This window comes from Heptranchias perlo, chromosome 23 (genome assembly GCF_035084215.1).
Source record: "Heptranchias perlo isolate sHepPer1 chromosome 23, sHepPer1.hap1, whole genome shotgun sequence".
NCBI lineage: Eukaryota > Metazoa > Chordata > Chondrichthyes > Hexanchiformes > Hexanchidae > Heptranchias > Heptranchias perlo.
The window spans coordinates 41,574,736-41,590,193 of record NC_090347.1 but is presented as its reverse complement, the minus strand read 5'-3'; the positions used below and the strand labels follow the sequence as shown (position 1 = coordinate 41,590,193).

The 15,458-nt window shown below is 42.6% G+C and overlaps 1 protein-coding gene across 3 annotated transcripts in view; it reads left to right on the top strand.

Moving 5' to 3' along the window:
* The window catches only part of LOC137341269 (fas-binding factor 1 homolog), a 127,783-nt gene that overhangs the window by 75,046 nt on the left and 37,279 nt on the right, over positions 1-15,458 (top strand). For all 3 annotated transcript variants that reach the window (XM_068004374.1, XM_068004375.1, XM_068004373.1), the window contains 2 exons: positions 8,972-9,111; positions 11,658-11,776. In XM_068004374.1, coding sequence (XP_067860475.1) covers positions 8,972-9,111; positions 11,658-11,776 — 259 coding nt within the window. The remainder of the gene's footprint in view (positions 1-8,971; positions 9,112-11,657; positions 11,777-15,458) is intronic.

The following is a 15,458-nucleotide window of genomic DNA, read 5'->3' as shown; positions in this document are numbered from 1 at the left end:
CCTATATGTAACTCCAATGTAGTTGGTGTGCGACTGGAGTCACATATAGGCCAGACCAGGTAAGGATGGCAGGTTTCCTTCCCTAAAGGAAGGATATCAATGAACCAGTTCATGGTTCCAACAGCTTAATGGCCATTTTTACTGATACTGACGATCCGGATTCTTTCCCCTCAGTCTGGTTCAGTAAAAACTGAAGTCGAGTACATTTTAAAGTTCAACACAACTTTAATAGCAGGGTTCTTAGTCTGCAGCATTGATTTGGACTCCTGATAGAGTCCCTCTATGCTGGCAGAGCAAGAACAAAAACATACAGAAATCCACACGTTTTTATACTAATCAATAGGGTTGGAACATACTTAACGAGGGTCAACACCAATCATAAGCCGGGCACAGGTTGCCATGCGAGGTTACATTATTTCCGGCCAATCATAAATCGTCCATGTGCTGATCATGCTGCTGTTAGACATCAAAGGGGATACTTCCTCACCTTCCAACTTGGAATGTTCTTCCCTGTCCCTTCTGTTCCTTATCTCCCAACCTGGAATGTCTTTCAACTTTGGCTAAGCTCGTTACCTATATTGATCTGCCATAAACATGGAGACATTCAGACCAGTCCTTGAATCACATCAAAGACTCTACATTGCTAAGACCATGCAAACCTGCTGACTACACAAACATATGGCCCAGCAGGAGGCCAGGCCACCTGTACCAATCTCAGTTACTAACTAATTAACCCTTTCTAACCATTTTGCATTCTGCTTCTTTGCCACGTAGACATTTTAATATTTTACTGAAAACTGACCACGTAGGGATTCTCATTCCCCCCTTTTATCATTTCATGATAACCAATTATTACGGTGCTCATTGGTTCTGCAGGTTCTGCAGTGCAGCAACATTTAAGTAAGCAATAAACTATAAGAGTTACAACAATGAATATGACTAGCCCTTGAACTAGAGAAGTCCCAATAGAACACAGACATGTTTCATCAATACGCCTTTGTACTCTTATCTGTTCTCAGGAACAGACTCCTTCTAAACATCTCTCAAGTAAGTTGCGAATGTCCTTGTTCAGCTAAACCTATTCATGTTAGTTTGAAAAGGCTAACATAGTCAAATATCTCATGGTGCTTTATATTTTGTTTCCAGCCTAACTAGACTGAATGGTACCTTTCAGACCATTTTACACCTGTGAATTGGTGCCCTCCCCATTATATCCCTTAATCCAAATTCTCCCTACAATATCCCGTTAGATGCTGTACCTCATCTTAACCAGGTTCCCTTCGTGTTGGCCACCAGTCCGGGTGGAAGAGAGGCAGAGCATCTGATAATCCTATCAAGCTATAATTGTCTTCCCTTTTATATGCACCTTACCCCAGCGGGTGCTACTCCTGGTACCATTAAGATGTGTTCTTAGTTGAAACCACAGGGACACTGGGGACATTCTCACCCAGGCTCTGTTTTACTATCTTTGCCAAACCCTTCATCCTCTGCTTACATTTATTACATGCAATGAAAATCAAGAAGCACATTACAACAAACTGCACTACGACTAATATATATGAAATTAATCTAATCCAAGGATGGATCTGTATATTCAGTCCCAAATTCCAGAGGTCATTTCACCAGGTGGTGACTTTAATTTGGTCAATGTCATGCTTAATGTTGTTATTGTCCTGTTGTAGGTTATAATAAACCTTCTGGGAGAGGCGTATCTCCATTCGTAATGCTTTCAAGTATTTAGGCAACAGGGGTGTCAGATACCCAAGTGTGTCCTGATATGCTTTTAAGTCCTTTCTGACATTCTCAGAAACTTGTAAGGTGGTGAGGTTATGCCGGTGTATCTCTACCAGTTCCTCGGGTCCAATCCGAACCAGGACTTCAGAAATGGAGTAGAATTCTGGACTTAAAATATCACAAGTTTGATTGGCATATTTAAACGTTTTCAAATTAGTTGTAACACAATATTCGCCCTCTCCGGCATATGCCACTTAAGTGGGTTTTAGATCCGCCTCTAGGGCCTCCATGGTACAGTTAATATCCGGATTGGTACCGGTATTATTAAACCCACACTGTGCTTCTAGGCTGTGTCCAACACTATGTGGACACACAGTGACAGCATGTCTAGTAACACATCCCTTTAATTTTGTTCTAGCCAATCAGCTTAAATCTACGTCCTCTAGTTCTTGAACCCTCTGCTAGGGGAAACAGGTACTTCCTGTCTACTTTATCTGGGCCCCTTATAATCTTGTAATTTTGTATCCATCGTGCGGATATCTTCTAAATATTGTTTCTCCCAATTTTATTGTTAACTGATGGGAACCTAACCCTGAATTTTGGAAATCCAAATTACTGTGTCCCTCTTTACTTTAATTTCAGTCCTTTTGATTGATACCAGTGTTTCCTGACTCTTTCATTAATTAGTTGGTTTCTCTATGGACCATGTGTCGGTGCCTTGTTTAAAAGGATTTCTCACTCGCCTGGACCACATTAACCATTCTCCTGTTGTGCTGTTGTCAAGTAACTGAGCCTGTCTGAGACTCATTCTTCAATGTATCTTCTTCATGTATCTCCGCATACTAGCAGCATCTCATAGGAATGAGCTTAGTGTTCTTGGATATTAACTTTCTGCTGGCCAGTCTCTTCTTCCTCATGGTATTTCCGAACATTTTCCATGGCACACATCATATGTCCTGTAGGATTCAGTCCTGTAAAAGCAACTGGTTTGTTTAAAGAGTGGTTGCACTAGCTCACCAGGCCATAGGCCTTTGTAATCATGTTCTTCATCCTGATCTCCGTTTCAGATGATGGCAACATACATTTGTATCTTTTATGTCCACTGTAGCCATTCTTAGGTTTTTAGGTTATCTTATCAAAAAGATCAGGGGTGTCTAGAGTGCTTATCTCCCCCTGCATGGTCCCGATGTCAGGGTAGTGGCCAGGCTATTGAGTGTAGTTTTCTCATTATTCATTATAGGCAAGGACACAAATATCTCCACGAGAAAGCTATCAATTTACTATTCTCAACTACACTTTCCTGACTTCCACTAGATTGTATATTTATGCCAGATTGATTTTTTTATCATGCCCAATTCAATGACTTTAGAGAAATTCCCATATCTCCCCACCTCGAGCATTCTGTCTCGGAAGACAACAAATAGGTTAAAACAAAACAAATCAAAATGTTTTCAAAAGAAGAGAATCAGGTTGATATCACCACGCTGTGACATTTGGTATCCGCTGATGTCTGCAGCTAAAGTCTTAAATCTTTAACACCACTGGATCGTTTCCTGCACCAAACTTCTCCAGCAAAGGTTGCACCGTAACTTTGTAACTACTCTTGGTAATCCTGCACCATCAACACTCACGTGGTCCCCAAAAAAAAACCAGGGTCACCTGTTTTAAAAGAAACACAGAAAATCCATTGCGGCTCTTCTTGAGAGCCCAAGTGATTAATTTGTCAAATCTTCATTTATTATTTATTTATCCAAAGGAATAATCCCTATACCCGAAACAAATTTAGAAAACAAAACAGGAGAGAGAAATTGCCTAGTTCCACTCTCGCTCTCTCTCTGAAGCACGCAGCCTGTCTGAAATAAACACTGTCTCTCCCACATACAGATGTACGCAGGGCTACAGACTGGAATTTCTAACTCCAAGTCCTAATCTCTGTGTTTTCAAGATGTGATGTGGAGGATTTCATTTTCACATCGTTCACCTGACGAAGGAGGAAGCCTCCGAAAGCTTGTGAATTTAAAATAAAATTGCTGGACTATAACTTGGTGTTGTAAAATTGTTTACAATTTTCAAGATGTAACCACATGAAGCAGATATCATTAGCAGCCGCCTGCTAAGATACTTTATATTCCTCTTTTATTAATTTATTAATGGTTTGGGCATGTGTTTCTAGCACTGTAGCTATCCTTTGCAAATATATGGTCAGCATTTGATCCTCAGACAATTCCTTATCTGTATTTTCATTTATCTTTTAATATATCTTTAATGCAAGACCCTAAATCTCTGACCTTTTGATCTAATGTTGTCAAATCAATGGTGTTAACAACTGAGGCAAAGGCAGTTGCTATATCACTTATCACAGATCTTTACGTCTCCATATTTGCCTATCTCTTTTTATGATGTCCACCCTCCATTCCATGTCGCTCTTTGTTTTAACACTTGAGTTCGGAGGTGTTGATCTAATTGTTGAGTTTTCTTAGCATTCTCAATGCGAGTTATATAATTTGTCAGGGAAGGTCTCCCTTCTTTGGTCAGATCTTGTATTCTACTATTAATTTCAAATAAAATTGAATAGCCCCAGAACTTGTCAAAACTTCCTTATCATACTGTGGCAGGGTAAAACTGATAGGCGTTTAGTACCCTGTGTCAGTACATAGCTCAAGTAATGGACTTCCAATTGTCTAACCTATGCTTCCTTTTCATATGATTTGTTTTACATTCCTTTCTTATCAATTTTTCACTGTAGCGTGAAAACTTATATCTCAGTCAATTGTAGCCTTTGGCATTTCCGAGTGATTGGGACAATTTTACTAATATAACCTATACCAATTGTTACCTCATGTTCACCTGTGTTCTGGGCAAGCCTCAGACAGTTCTCAACCGACTGGGTCATTTCTATCTGTTTGAACTGCTCTTGGCATGACAGTCTGGCTTCTTGGGATGGAAGGGGTTAACATTAACTTGCTCTTGTGGTAGGAGTAACTTGATCCTTCTCCCTTTTGAGATTAAGTTCCCACCTTCAAAATTTCACTTCACACAGGTTTGACTGATTTTTTTACTTCTCACATTTGTGGATTGCTTTATACTATATTTTTGCACACTATTTTTTCACATACTTTTAGTGGATCTGATTATAATCAACGCTCCGAGCTGTTCCAGCTTTCCGACTTTTCCTATCACAGTGATCCTGATAGTTTTTTTAATCTATCCCGTTAATTTTTAACCTCTTTTTAAACCACAGCCAATCACAAAATAAACATTCAAAATGCCAATTTTTTGAAGATCCCATGTCTGGAATTTAACATGCCCACACTTTATAAGAACCAGAATTTAATAGGTCACTTAACCTCAATAACTCCAATTTTAATTCGGCAGTATCAGAATTAAACACACGACAAGACAGATACATTACACAAAGGAAGAAAACACGCAAGACACAGTAAGAAGGGGGCGTAGCCCACAACACCGACAAAAAAAGACACTGATCAAGACAGGCTTTTTAAAGGGACAGTACACTTAAACAACAAAACCTTTCTTTTTCGGGTCTCTGTCTTTTAAACATTTGTCTAGTCACTTAATTCTATCCATATTTTTTTTTACAGTACTGTCTCCATAAAGCAATTAGTTCTTTGGCTGTGGTACCTCTGTTATTTTTCCAAATTAATTCCTGAGCCTTTTTGGCGGCATCTAAGTTTTTATCAATAGTTCCTGTTTATATCCAATCACCAGGAACTTAAACCCTGACTACCCTCAGTGATATTAACCACTGACCTACCGCTTACAAGTTATTCCCTCAGTACGTACGCTGACCCTCAGCCGGAGCTGACCCTCAGTGATATTAACCACTGACCTCTTCCTGCTATTTCTGTGTATTCGCCAGACTGACCTGAATCTTGTAAGGACGCCACACGAGTGTTAGCGATTGGACGATTCGTTGTCAGACTGACGGATTGGAGGAAAACCGACATAGTAAATTAAGACTACTTACATCGGGGCGCCATTTCCTTCCTCCGTGTCTGAGACAATCCGCCTCTTACTCCGCGAACTCTCGGTGAACGACCGTTAAGATCCCCGTACGCGCCACCAAATGACGATCCGGATTCTTTCCCCTCAGTCTGGTTCAGTAAAAACTGAAGTCGAGTACATTTTAAAGTTCAACACAACTTTAATAGCAGGGTTCTTAGTCTGCAGCATTGATTTGGACTCCTGATAGAGTCCCTCTATGCTGGCAGAGCAAGAACAAAAACATACAGAAATCCACACGTTTTTATACTAATCAATAGGGTTGGAACATACTTAACGAGGGTCAACACCAATCATAAGCCGGGCACAGGTTGCCATGCGAGGTTACATTATTTCCGGCCAATCATAAATCGTCCATGTGCTGATCATGCTGCTGTTAGACATCAAAGGGGATACTTCCTCACCTTCCAACTTGGAATGTTCTTCCCTGTCCCTTCTGTTCCTTATCTCCCAACCTGGAATGTCTTTCAACTTTGGCTAAGCTCGTTACCTATATTGATCTGCCATAAACATGGAGACATTCAGACCAGTCCTTGAATCACATCAAAGACTCTACATTGCTAAGACCATGCAAACCTGCTGACTACACAAACATATGGCCCAGCAGGAGGCCAGGCCACCTGTACCAATCTCAGTTACTAACTAATTAACCCTTTCTAACCATTTTGCATTCTGCTTCTTTGCCACGTAGACATTTTAATATTTTACTGAAAACTGACCACGTAGGGATTCTCAATACCTGCTTTTTATTTCCAGAATTTTAAAGCTGAATTCGAATTCTCAAACTGCCATGGTGGGAAAGGGGTGCTACCACACCCCTTTCAATAACTGGATCGAGGGATATTTGTGCTGAGGGGACAACTGCACAGCAAGGGGCAGTAGCACTGAGGTGCTAGCTCTGCAGCAAGAGACAGTGACACTGAAGGAGTAACTATGGACCATGGGGCAGCTATACAGTGATGGGCAGTAGCACTGAGGGAACAGCTATAGAACTAATGCTAATGACATTGACAAAACAAGAGATAAAGGATTTTGAATGAGTTTACAATGAACCAGTTGTTATAACAACAGCGAACCTAACACTACCAGAAAGGATGGTGGAAGAATTCAACGGTAACTTTCAAAAGGGAATTGGAATTTACCGGGCTATGGGGAAAGAGCAGGGGAATGGGACTAATTGGATAGCACCAAAGAGCCAGCACAGGCATGATGGGCCGAATGGCCTCCTTCTGTGCCGTATCATTCTATGATACCAGTTATTGAAAAATCTTAGTTTTGTGATACTCATTGAATGCTTTAATAAAAGAACAGGGGGAATTGTCTGGTTCTCCCTGTCGTGTAGCTGAATTCCTTGGATCAGCGAATCACTAAAAGCATCACCAGAGTTGCAGTTCACACCGGGTGATCACAGCCTTGGATTGTGTTGGGCAACGGAGGACTCTGTAGGGCAGTGTTATTCGCAAACTTCTGTTGAGGATCTCAGTCCCAATCAGTGTCTTGCTCAAGGAACGCTGCAACACGCTGTGCATGGAGCAGTGGGACGGAGGTCTACAACTACAATTCCCCACGCAATAAACTCCTGATTTCAGTCGTGACTGTGAGGCAGCTACCTCATGGGGGCCAGGCATTTCCTCACGGAAAGAGAAATAAAAATTACAAGGCCAACAGCCTATTAAATGTTTCTCATTTAATCGGGCCTCTCACTTACTCTATGGAGGTTCGGATAACCCTGACTACTGATAGCATTCCCTTGTCCTTCTTTTGCTGGACAGCAAGAAAAGGAGAGGAGCACACTGAATGCCAGTATTCTACCATCAACCAGCATGTGAATGGAGGCCCTAAGGCACTCAGAGTAGCAAATCTACTCTGGACCACATGCAAAAGAGAGGAGGAGTGCAGATACCTCCTTGCTGTACTAGGAGTTCAGAAGCTAACTCCTCTGGGACCTGTAGTATGAAACAGCAGCTAATAAGGCAAACAACTTGCCATGCAGTGTAAAAGTCAAAGGTAATACAGCTAGAACTAGGAATTTAAAACCACACCTGGAATGTTATTGACATATTCATAAAGGAGAGGATGAAGAAGCTTGAATTGTCCTACCCAGGAGAAATAAAAAGATTAACCACTGTATAGATTACGATTGCAAGGAAACCTTTTCTGAGAGGCTTAGTATTTCTCCGTTGCCGTTTTTAGGAGGCAGAACTTTTTCACCACACTCCCTGTAATTCACTGAGTGTTAGTCTGAGTCTAATCATAATGCTCCCCTTACAATCTGACAAACCCATGCCAATACCTAGGGAGCAGAGCTTCTCGTCTTTTCCACTACAAGTTCCCCTTTACCAAAAGCATTGAGCGTGTCACTGGGGTAAAGTTCCTTATTGCATATCTATAGTATTGCAGCCAAGTCTGGTCCTGTTCTTGCCCATTCCCCATACACCCACATTTTCTAGCTGGGTGTCGCTGGATGGCGATCAGGAACCTTGGTTGAGTTTTCTCTTCATTGAGCTGTGGCCTTTGTAGTGCCACCAACTCTACAGTACTGGGATCAGCAAAGTCAACTCGGACAACAGATCAAACCTGGGTCCCACCTGGTGGGTATGACTCACAGGCAAGTTTTGGCCTGTGCCACCTGGCATCAGTTTTTCAATCTACACTCGTTTTCTGCCAGTTACACCAGAGAGTGGGACCATCCATCCTACAGGGTGACCTCACAGGCATAGTATGAACTTCTAGTTTCTGCTGCACGTTAATCACAAGGAACTTAAAATCAAATATAAAATAATGGGCATCGAGGAGCAAGTTACAGTTTGAAACCTAATTGAGAGATTTGGATGGTTTACATATAGCATAATGGATACACAGGAGTGAGTTACAAGGTGGAGCCTAATCAAAGCGTTCAAGTGGTTTATATATAGAATAACAGATACCCTGGAGTGAGTAACAAGCTACAATCTAATTGAGGGGTTCGGGTGGTTTATATATAGAATAACAGATACCTGGGAGTGAGTTACAGACTGGAATCTAATCGAGGGGTTTGGATGGTTGAAATGTAGCACAATGGATGGGATTATAGCCTGTAATTTAAAAGGTGGTTATAAGTCAGAAACTTTCTCATCTTTTAATATTTAAAGTAGCAGCTCATACTCTATAATTTCCTTGGCCCATTGCCTTGACTCGGTGTACAGAAAGTCACTTTCCAGTCTTTCTCCTGCAGGTCCCTCAATAGCATCATTGAACAGATGGGGGCCTTCTCTTTGAAGTTGAACGATCTCTCCTATAAAGTGGAAAGCACTCATCAGAGCACGTCCCACGAGATGGAGATCAATGCACGACAGCGAGATGAGCAGCAGCGAGGTAGATATGCAACGGGAGTTAATTATCCCCCAACGAGGAGAGAAGTTCAGTGCTCGAAAGTCTTCACTCTTCACCCCCATGTACATACTGCTAAAAGAAATCTCGGAAAGAAAGAAAGACTTGCATTTATTTAGCGCCTTTCATGACCTCAGGACGTCCCAAATGCTTTACAGCCAGTTAAGTACTTTTGAAGTGCAGTCACTGTTGTAATGTAGGAAACACAGCAGCCAATTTGCACACAGCAAGGTCCCAAAAACAGCAATGTGATAATGACCAGATAAACTGTTTTAGTGATGTTGGATGAGGGTTAAATATTGGCCAGGATTTCAGGGAGAACTCTTCTTTGAATTAGTGCCATGGGATCTTTTACATAGATTTACATAGAATGTATAGCTCAGAAATAGGTTATTTGGCCCAACAGGTCCATGACGGTGTTTTTTCATCCACACGAGCCTCCTTCCACCCTACTTCATCCAGCCCTATCAGTATATCGTTCTATTCCTTTCTCCCACATGTGTTTATCTAGCTTCCTCTTAAATGCATCTATGGTAGTCACCTCAACTACTCCTTGTGGTAGTGAGTTCCACATTCTGACCACTCTGGGTAAAGAAGTTTCTATTGAATTCCCTATTGAATTTATTAGTGACTATCTTATATATACAGCCTCTAGTTCTGGTCTCCTCCGCAAATGAAAACATCTTCTCTATGTCTACCCTATCAAACCCTTTCATAAACTCCTCAGTCTTTCTTCTAGAGAAAAGATCCCCAGCCTGCTCAATCTTTCCTGATGGGCATAACCTCTCAGTTTTGGTATCATTCTAGTAAATCTTTTTTGCACCTTCTCCAGTGCCTCTATATCTTTTTTATAATGTGGAGACCAGAACTGTTCACAGTACTCTTAAGTGTAGTCTAACCAAGGTTCTATACAAGTTTAACATAACTTCTCTGCTTTTCAATTCCATTCCTCTAGAAATGAACTCCAGTGCTTGGTTTGCTTTTTTTATGGCCTTATTAACCTGCATCACTACTTTTATTGATTTGTGTATCTGTACCCCTAAATCCCTCTGCTCCTCTACCCCATTTAGACTGTTATTATCCGAACAGTATATGGCCCCATTATTCTTCTGCCAAAATAATACTTGTCTTATTACACTTATTTATATTGAAATTCATTTGCCAATTACACGCCCACTCTGCAAGTTTATTAATGTCTTCCTGTATTCTGTCGCAGTCCTTCTCAGTATTAACTATACACCCAATTTGGTGGTGTTCGCAAATTTTGAAATTGTGCTTCAGATTCCTGAGTCCAAATCGTTTATGTAAATAGTGAACAACAGTGGTTCAACTGAGAGGACAGACGGGACCTTGGTTTAACATCTCATCTGAAATACGGCACCTCTGATGGTGTAGCACTCCCTCAGTACTGCACTGGAGTGTTAGCCTTGATTATATGCTCAAATCTCTGGAGTGGGATTCGAACCCATAGCCTTCTGATTCAGAGGCAAGAGGGCTACCAACTGATCCATGGCTGACACAAAATCTTGGAGGGGAACGAAGGAGGGCAGCATTGATCTTGGGCTTCAATCTTGATGACAAACCTATTATGCGGCATTTTATCAAACGCCTTTTGAAAATCCATATACACCACTTCAACCGCATTACCCTCATCGAATGTGACATGTCTACAATTAATCCCACATTCCTTTCTAAATTTTAGTGCTAATTCAGTTCAATTCCTTACTCCTAATGCCTGTTTTTCCAATACTTACATTTATATATGAGTATTACATTTTATTTGATTGCCCAATTATATAACAATCCAAAACCTATTGCATATCTTTAGCTGCCTCCTCTGTCTCTACTGCTTTCCATATTTTAGTGCCATCAGCAAATTTGACAAATTGTTGGTTTTGGTATTGAAGTCACTTATGTAGATTGGGGCCCTGGCACTGACCCTTGTGGAGCTCTATTCAACAATCCCCACCCAATCTGACATTAGACATCTCACAAGTACTTACTGTTTCTTTTTTCTTTTAACCAGCTTCTTATCCAGTCCATATCCCTCCCTGGACTTCTGTAGTTTTTACTTTAATTAGAAGTCTTTCATTCGGAACTTTGTCAAAAGCTTTCTTAAACTCCCAATAAAGTATATCATAGGTGCCACTATATACTTTATCTGTGATGTTCTCAAATAAGTCAAGATCTTGTCAGATAAGATCTTCCCCCTCTACATTCATCTGAGCTGATAAAGTTATTGCAATAGGAGAACTCTTCCAGCCTACACATTAGAATCGATTCTATTATTTTATCTATTATTGATGTTGCCTGGGCCTGGGCATACAGGTATTGTGCTTGTTTGCTTCCAGTCTTACAGAGCTTCACCAGTGCCCAGTATTTCCTCAATGATGATAACCAGTGCCCCACAAACTTCCTTCATACGCATTCCATATATACCACTGGCCCAGTGGATCAGTTAGTCTTAAGTGAATGAGTTTGTACAGCCTCTTTGTGGAATCTGATTGTTGATTTTAAATGGTTTTCTTCAGCACAGCAGGACAGACTGATGCACCAGCAGAGAGACCTGGAGGAGGAGAGAGCACGCCTACAGGACGTTATAACCAAGATGGAGATCAGGCTGAGTGACCAGACGCGACTTCTCGAGAAGGTGAGGGAGATAAATGACAGCGCACAAAGTTATGAAGAAGGGTTACACCTGAAATGTCTCTTATAGATGCAGACACAAACTACTCACACCAGTGATTCCTTTGACCCATGCAGGGGGCTGTGAGGGTGAGGGGAGGAGGGACCCTAGTCCACATTTTCCAAACAATGATTTCCAACCTCATCCCAAGCTTTGCCGACTGCTTGACCCTTCAATGGATGAATCTGTTACTCGGATGCTGCCGATGTAGTTTGTTGCGGCACCATTAAATCACAAGGCTCACTGGAGAGCATGGGGTTGGTTTGCTTTGGAGAATGGCCCAATCTCAGAGAGTTGCATTTCTCTCACAAGAGCTATGAAAGTTCCAGGGTATTTGTCCCCTGATCCTGTTGATCATGAGCAGCAGGTGGTGACCTAGCAGCACTGTTAGCAGTGTGCATGTCGCTGGGATATATCACACTTGTTTTTTGAATGGAAAGTGGCATTGCTTTGTTACCTCCCAGCTCTGTTGCCATACATTTGGTGATGATTTATAATTTTATTCCTGCTGGATTAGTTTGAGAGAGGTGGGGGCCGGAAAATACCTGGATGAGAAGCAGGTATTCATCCAGGTATTTTCCTGGAGACATGGATGGCAACCAGATTTGAAGAAACGAGTGGCAAGCTTCAAGGAATTGGACCTGCATGTCCTCATAATGGAGATATGGAGCAGAAGAGAAGTCTGTTTGGGGTTGGAGGCTGAAGATATGCCAAGGCTGTGGTGTGCACTTTGTGGGTGGTGGTGGCTTGGCACTAAGTACCACCTCCTCGGACCCCAGGATGCCGGCAGTGAAAGAAGAAGCTCAACAATCTCACAGAGCAGCCAAGGTAAGTACCTGCTCTCCCGACCCTTTCTCTTGGGGGCACTCCTTTGTTCATTACCCTCACGGTGCCAGAGGTAAAAATGGGCTCTGACGGCGAGATGCCGAGGCACGGCAGATGTCAGCCTCTACCCGCCGAGTCTGCGGACTCAGATCTCTGTGGAGTCTTGCTCTAAAAAGAAGAATATTGGATGAGCAACACTCTCACTGAGGAGGCACTGAGAGCCTAAGACAGGTGGCAGCGATCACGCGGAGTCCAATGCCATCCTTAGTGCCAATATCAAAGAATGATTCAGCACAATGTAACACTACCTGGAGTGAGTGGTGGCACCACGGGCATCTGCATCTGACCCCCTGATAGAGAGGCCTCCGCACCAGTGCATCCAAGGTGGGCACTTTGACCACCAGCCTTCGGGGACTGTTTGGAAAGAACACTGGCAACTGGCTCCTGAAAGATTCAGCACACCATCTCTCAGGGTCTGCAGGATCTAACTGACACTATCAGATCTGCCCTCTCGGAGCATAAGTAGCATGGCTAGAATACACCTTTGTGATGCCGTTCGCTCTTCAGGTGCCATCTCCTGTGACCTCTCTAGCCAGCCCCCTCAGATGCCTGTCCACGTAGGTGTCAGGATATAGAATCAAGCTGCCCACGCACCTATAGAGGCGATGCAGCCTGTTGAACGGTGCTCTGGAGACTTAGCTGAGACGAGGGCATCTCAGACCGAAAAGGCTCATGATACCACAGTGCAGCCAAGCACCACTGGTGTCCCTGGCCATCGGGTATCTGCTGAGTGCATCAGAGTATGTTTAACATCAGCACAGAGAGATACCAGGGAGGCACAGTGATTATAAGTTCATGCTGTAACAATATATGTGCAAGAATAAAACCGCTTTGTGATATGGTCAATATTCTGAAGTATACCAAGTCTTTGTCAGGATTTTGTACTTGAGAGGATGTTTGGAGGTCAGTTTGCAATGGGAGACAAGAGTTCCTTCATTACCTCCTTATTTAACCGTTATCTCCTTAAACAGACCTCGTCTGAGACATCACGAGGATGCTGGATGGTCTATAGACTCTGGTGGAATGGTACCTTCCAATTTGCCGCCTTTGATGTAGCCTTATCCTGTGTACCTCTGCTATTTCATCTTCCTCCTGTTCCTTTCCAGCCTCCATTATAAGGACATATGTGGAAATGCCCATAATGAGCCCCATGGTGAGGGTGGAAAGTGAAAGATTTCCCTGCCTGAAACTGCTGAAAGACAGTTTGCACAATCTGCTATTAGCAGCGCAGCAGGGAAAAAAAATTCTAATCTCCTCAGTTAAAGCTGATGTTTCAGACAAAGTTTGTGTACATTTGAAGCTTGTAAACTCAACCACTTCTGGTTTGACCAGTCATGCAGGTAACTTACCCTTCCTTTCTACGAGCTTAACTTAAGTCAGGTGCAATCCTGGTGTAAATGGCAGGATTTCTGGGACGGGGCTTTGGTCCTCGTTAACCAATCATTTGCATTTGTGCACCAATTTGGTGGTGGGTGCAGCAACTGCGAGCAAAGATTTCTACTGGAATTTAGAACGTATTTTAGAACAGGTGTAACTCTGGCATATCTGAATTACACCCCAAACTCCAGCTCCCTAAACCGGAACTATGGCACTCCTGCACCAACAAAATTGGAATTTTGGACCCCTTGTTTTTGTTGTTCCTGTCTGAAAGCAATCTCTGCACTGTTGTCCTTCTTTTACTCTTAACAGTTAGGTGCTGGTTTGTGTTGTGCTCCACTGCGAAATGTAGCTCGTTTTGCTGCATCAGTGGAAATGTGCGGATGCACTCCCCGGGGTTAGCTTTGACATTTTGACGATTAATCGGGAGAGGTGCTTAACACTGGGTTGAGCTGATATCCCCCGTTTTACAGTTTCGTTCAAAGTCAAAATAACCCCCCCCCCCCCCCCCCGATTTTACTTTCGTGAACTGAGCTCCCTTTATCCAATCATAGAATCATAGAATGGTTACAGCACGGAAAGAGGCCATTCGGCCCATCGAGTCCGTACAGGCTCTCTGCAAGAACAATCCAGTTAGTTCCGCTCCCCCGTCCTTTCCCCATAGCCCTGCAAAGTTTTTCCTTTCAAGTACTTATCCAATTCCCTTTTGAAAGCCACGATTGAATCTGCCTCCACCACCCTTTCAGGCAATGCATTCCAGATCCTAACCACTCGCTGCGTAAAAAAGTTTTGCATTATGTTGCCTTTGGTTCTTTTGCCAATCACCTTAAATCTATGTCCTCTGGTTCTTGACCCTTCGCCAATGGGAACAGTTTCTCTCTATCTACTCTGTCTAGATCCTTCATGATTTTGAGTACCTCTATCAAATCTCCTCTCAACCTTCTCTGCTGTAAGGAGAACAATCCCAGCTTCTCCAGTCTATCCATAAAACTGAAGTCTCTCATCCCTGGAATCATTCTAGTAAATCTCTTCTGCACCCTCTCTAAGGCCTTCACATCCTTCCTAAAGTGCGGTGGCCAGAACTGGATACAATACTCCAGTTGTGGTCGAACCAGTGTTTTATAATGGTTCATCATGACTTCCTTGCTTTTGTACTCTATGCCTCTATTTATAAAGCCCGGGATCCCGTATGCTTTCTTAACTGCTCTCTCAACCTGCCCTGCCACCTTCAACTATCTGTGCACATATACCCCCAGATCCCTCTGTTCCTGCACCCCTTTTAGAATTGTACCCATTAGTTTATATTGCCTCTCCTTGTTCTTCCTACCAAAATGCATCACTTCACACTATTCTGCATTGAATTTCATCTACCACTTGTCTGCCC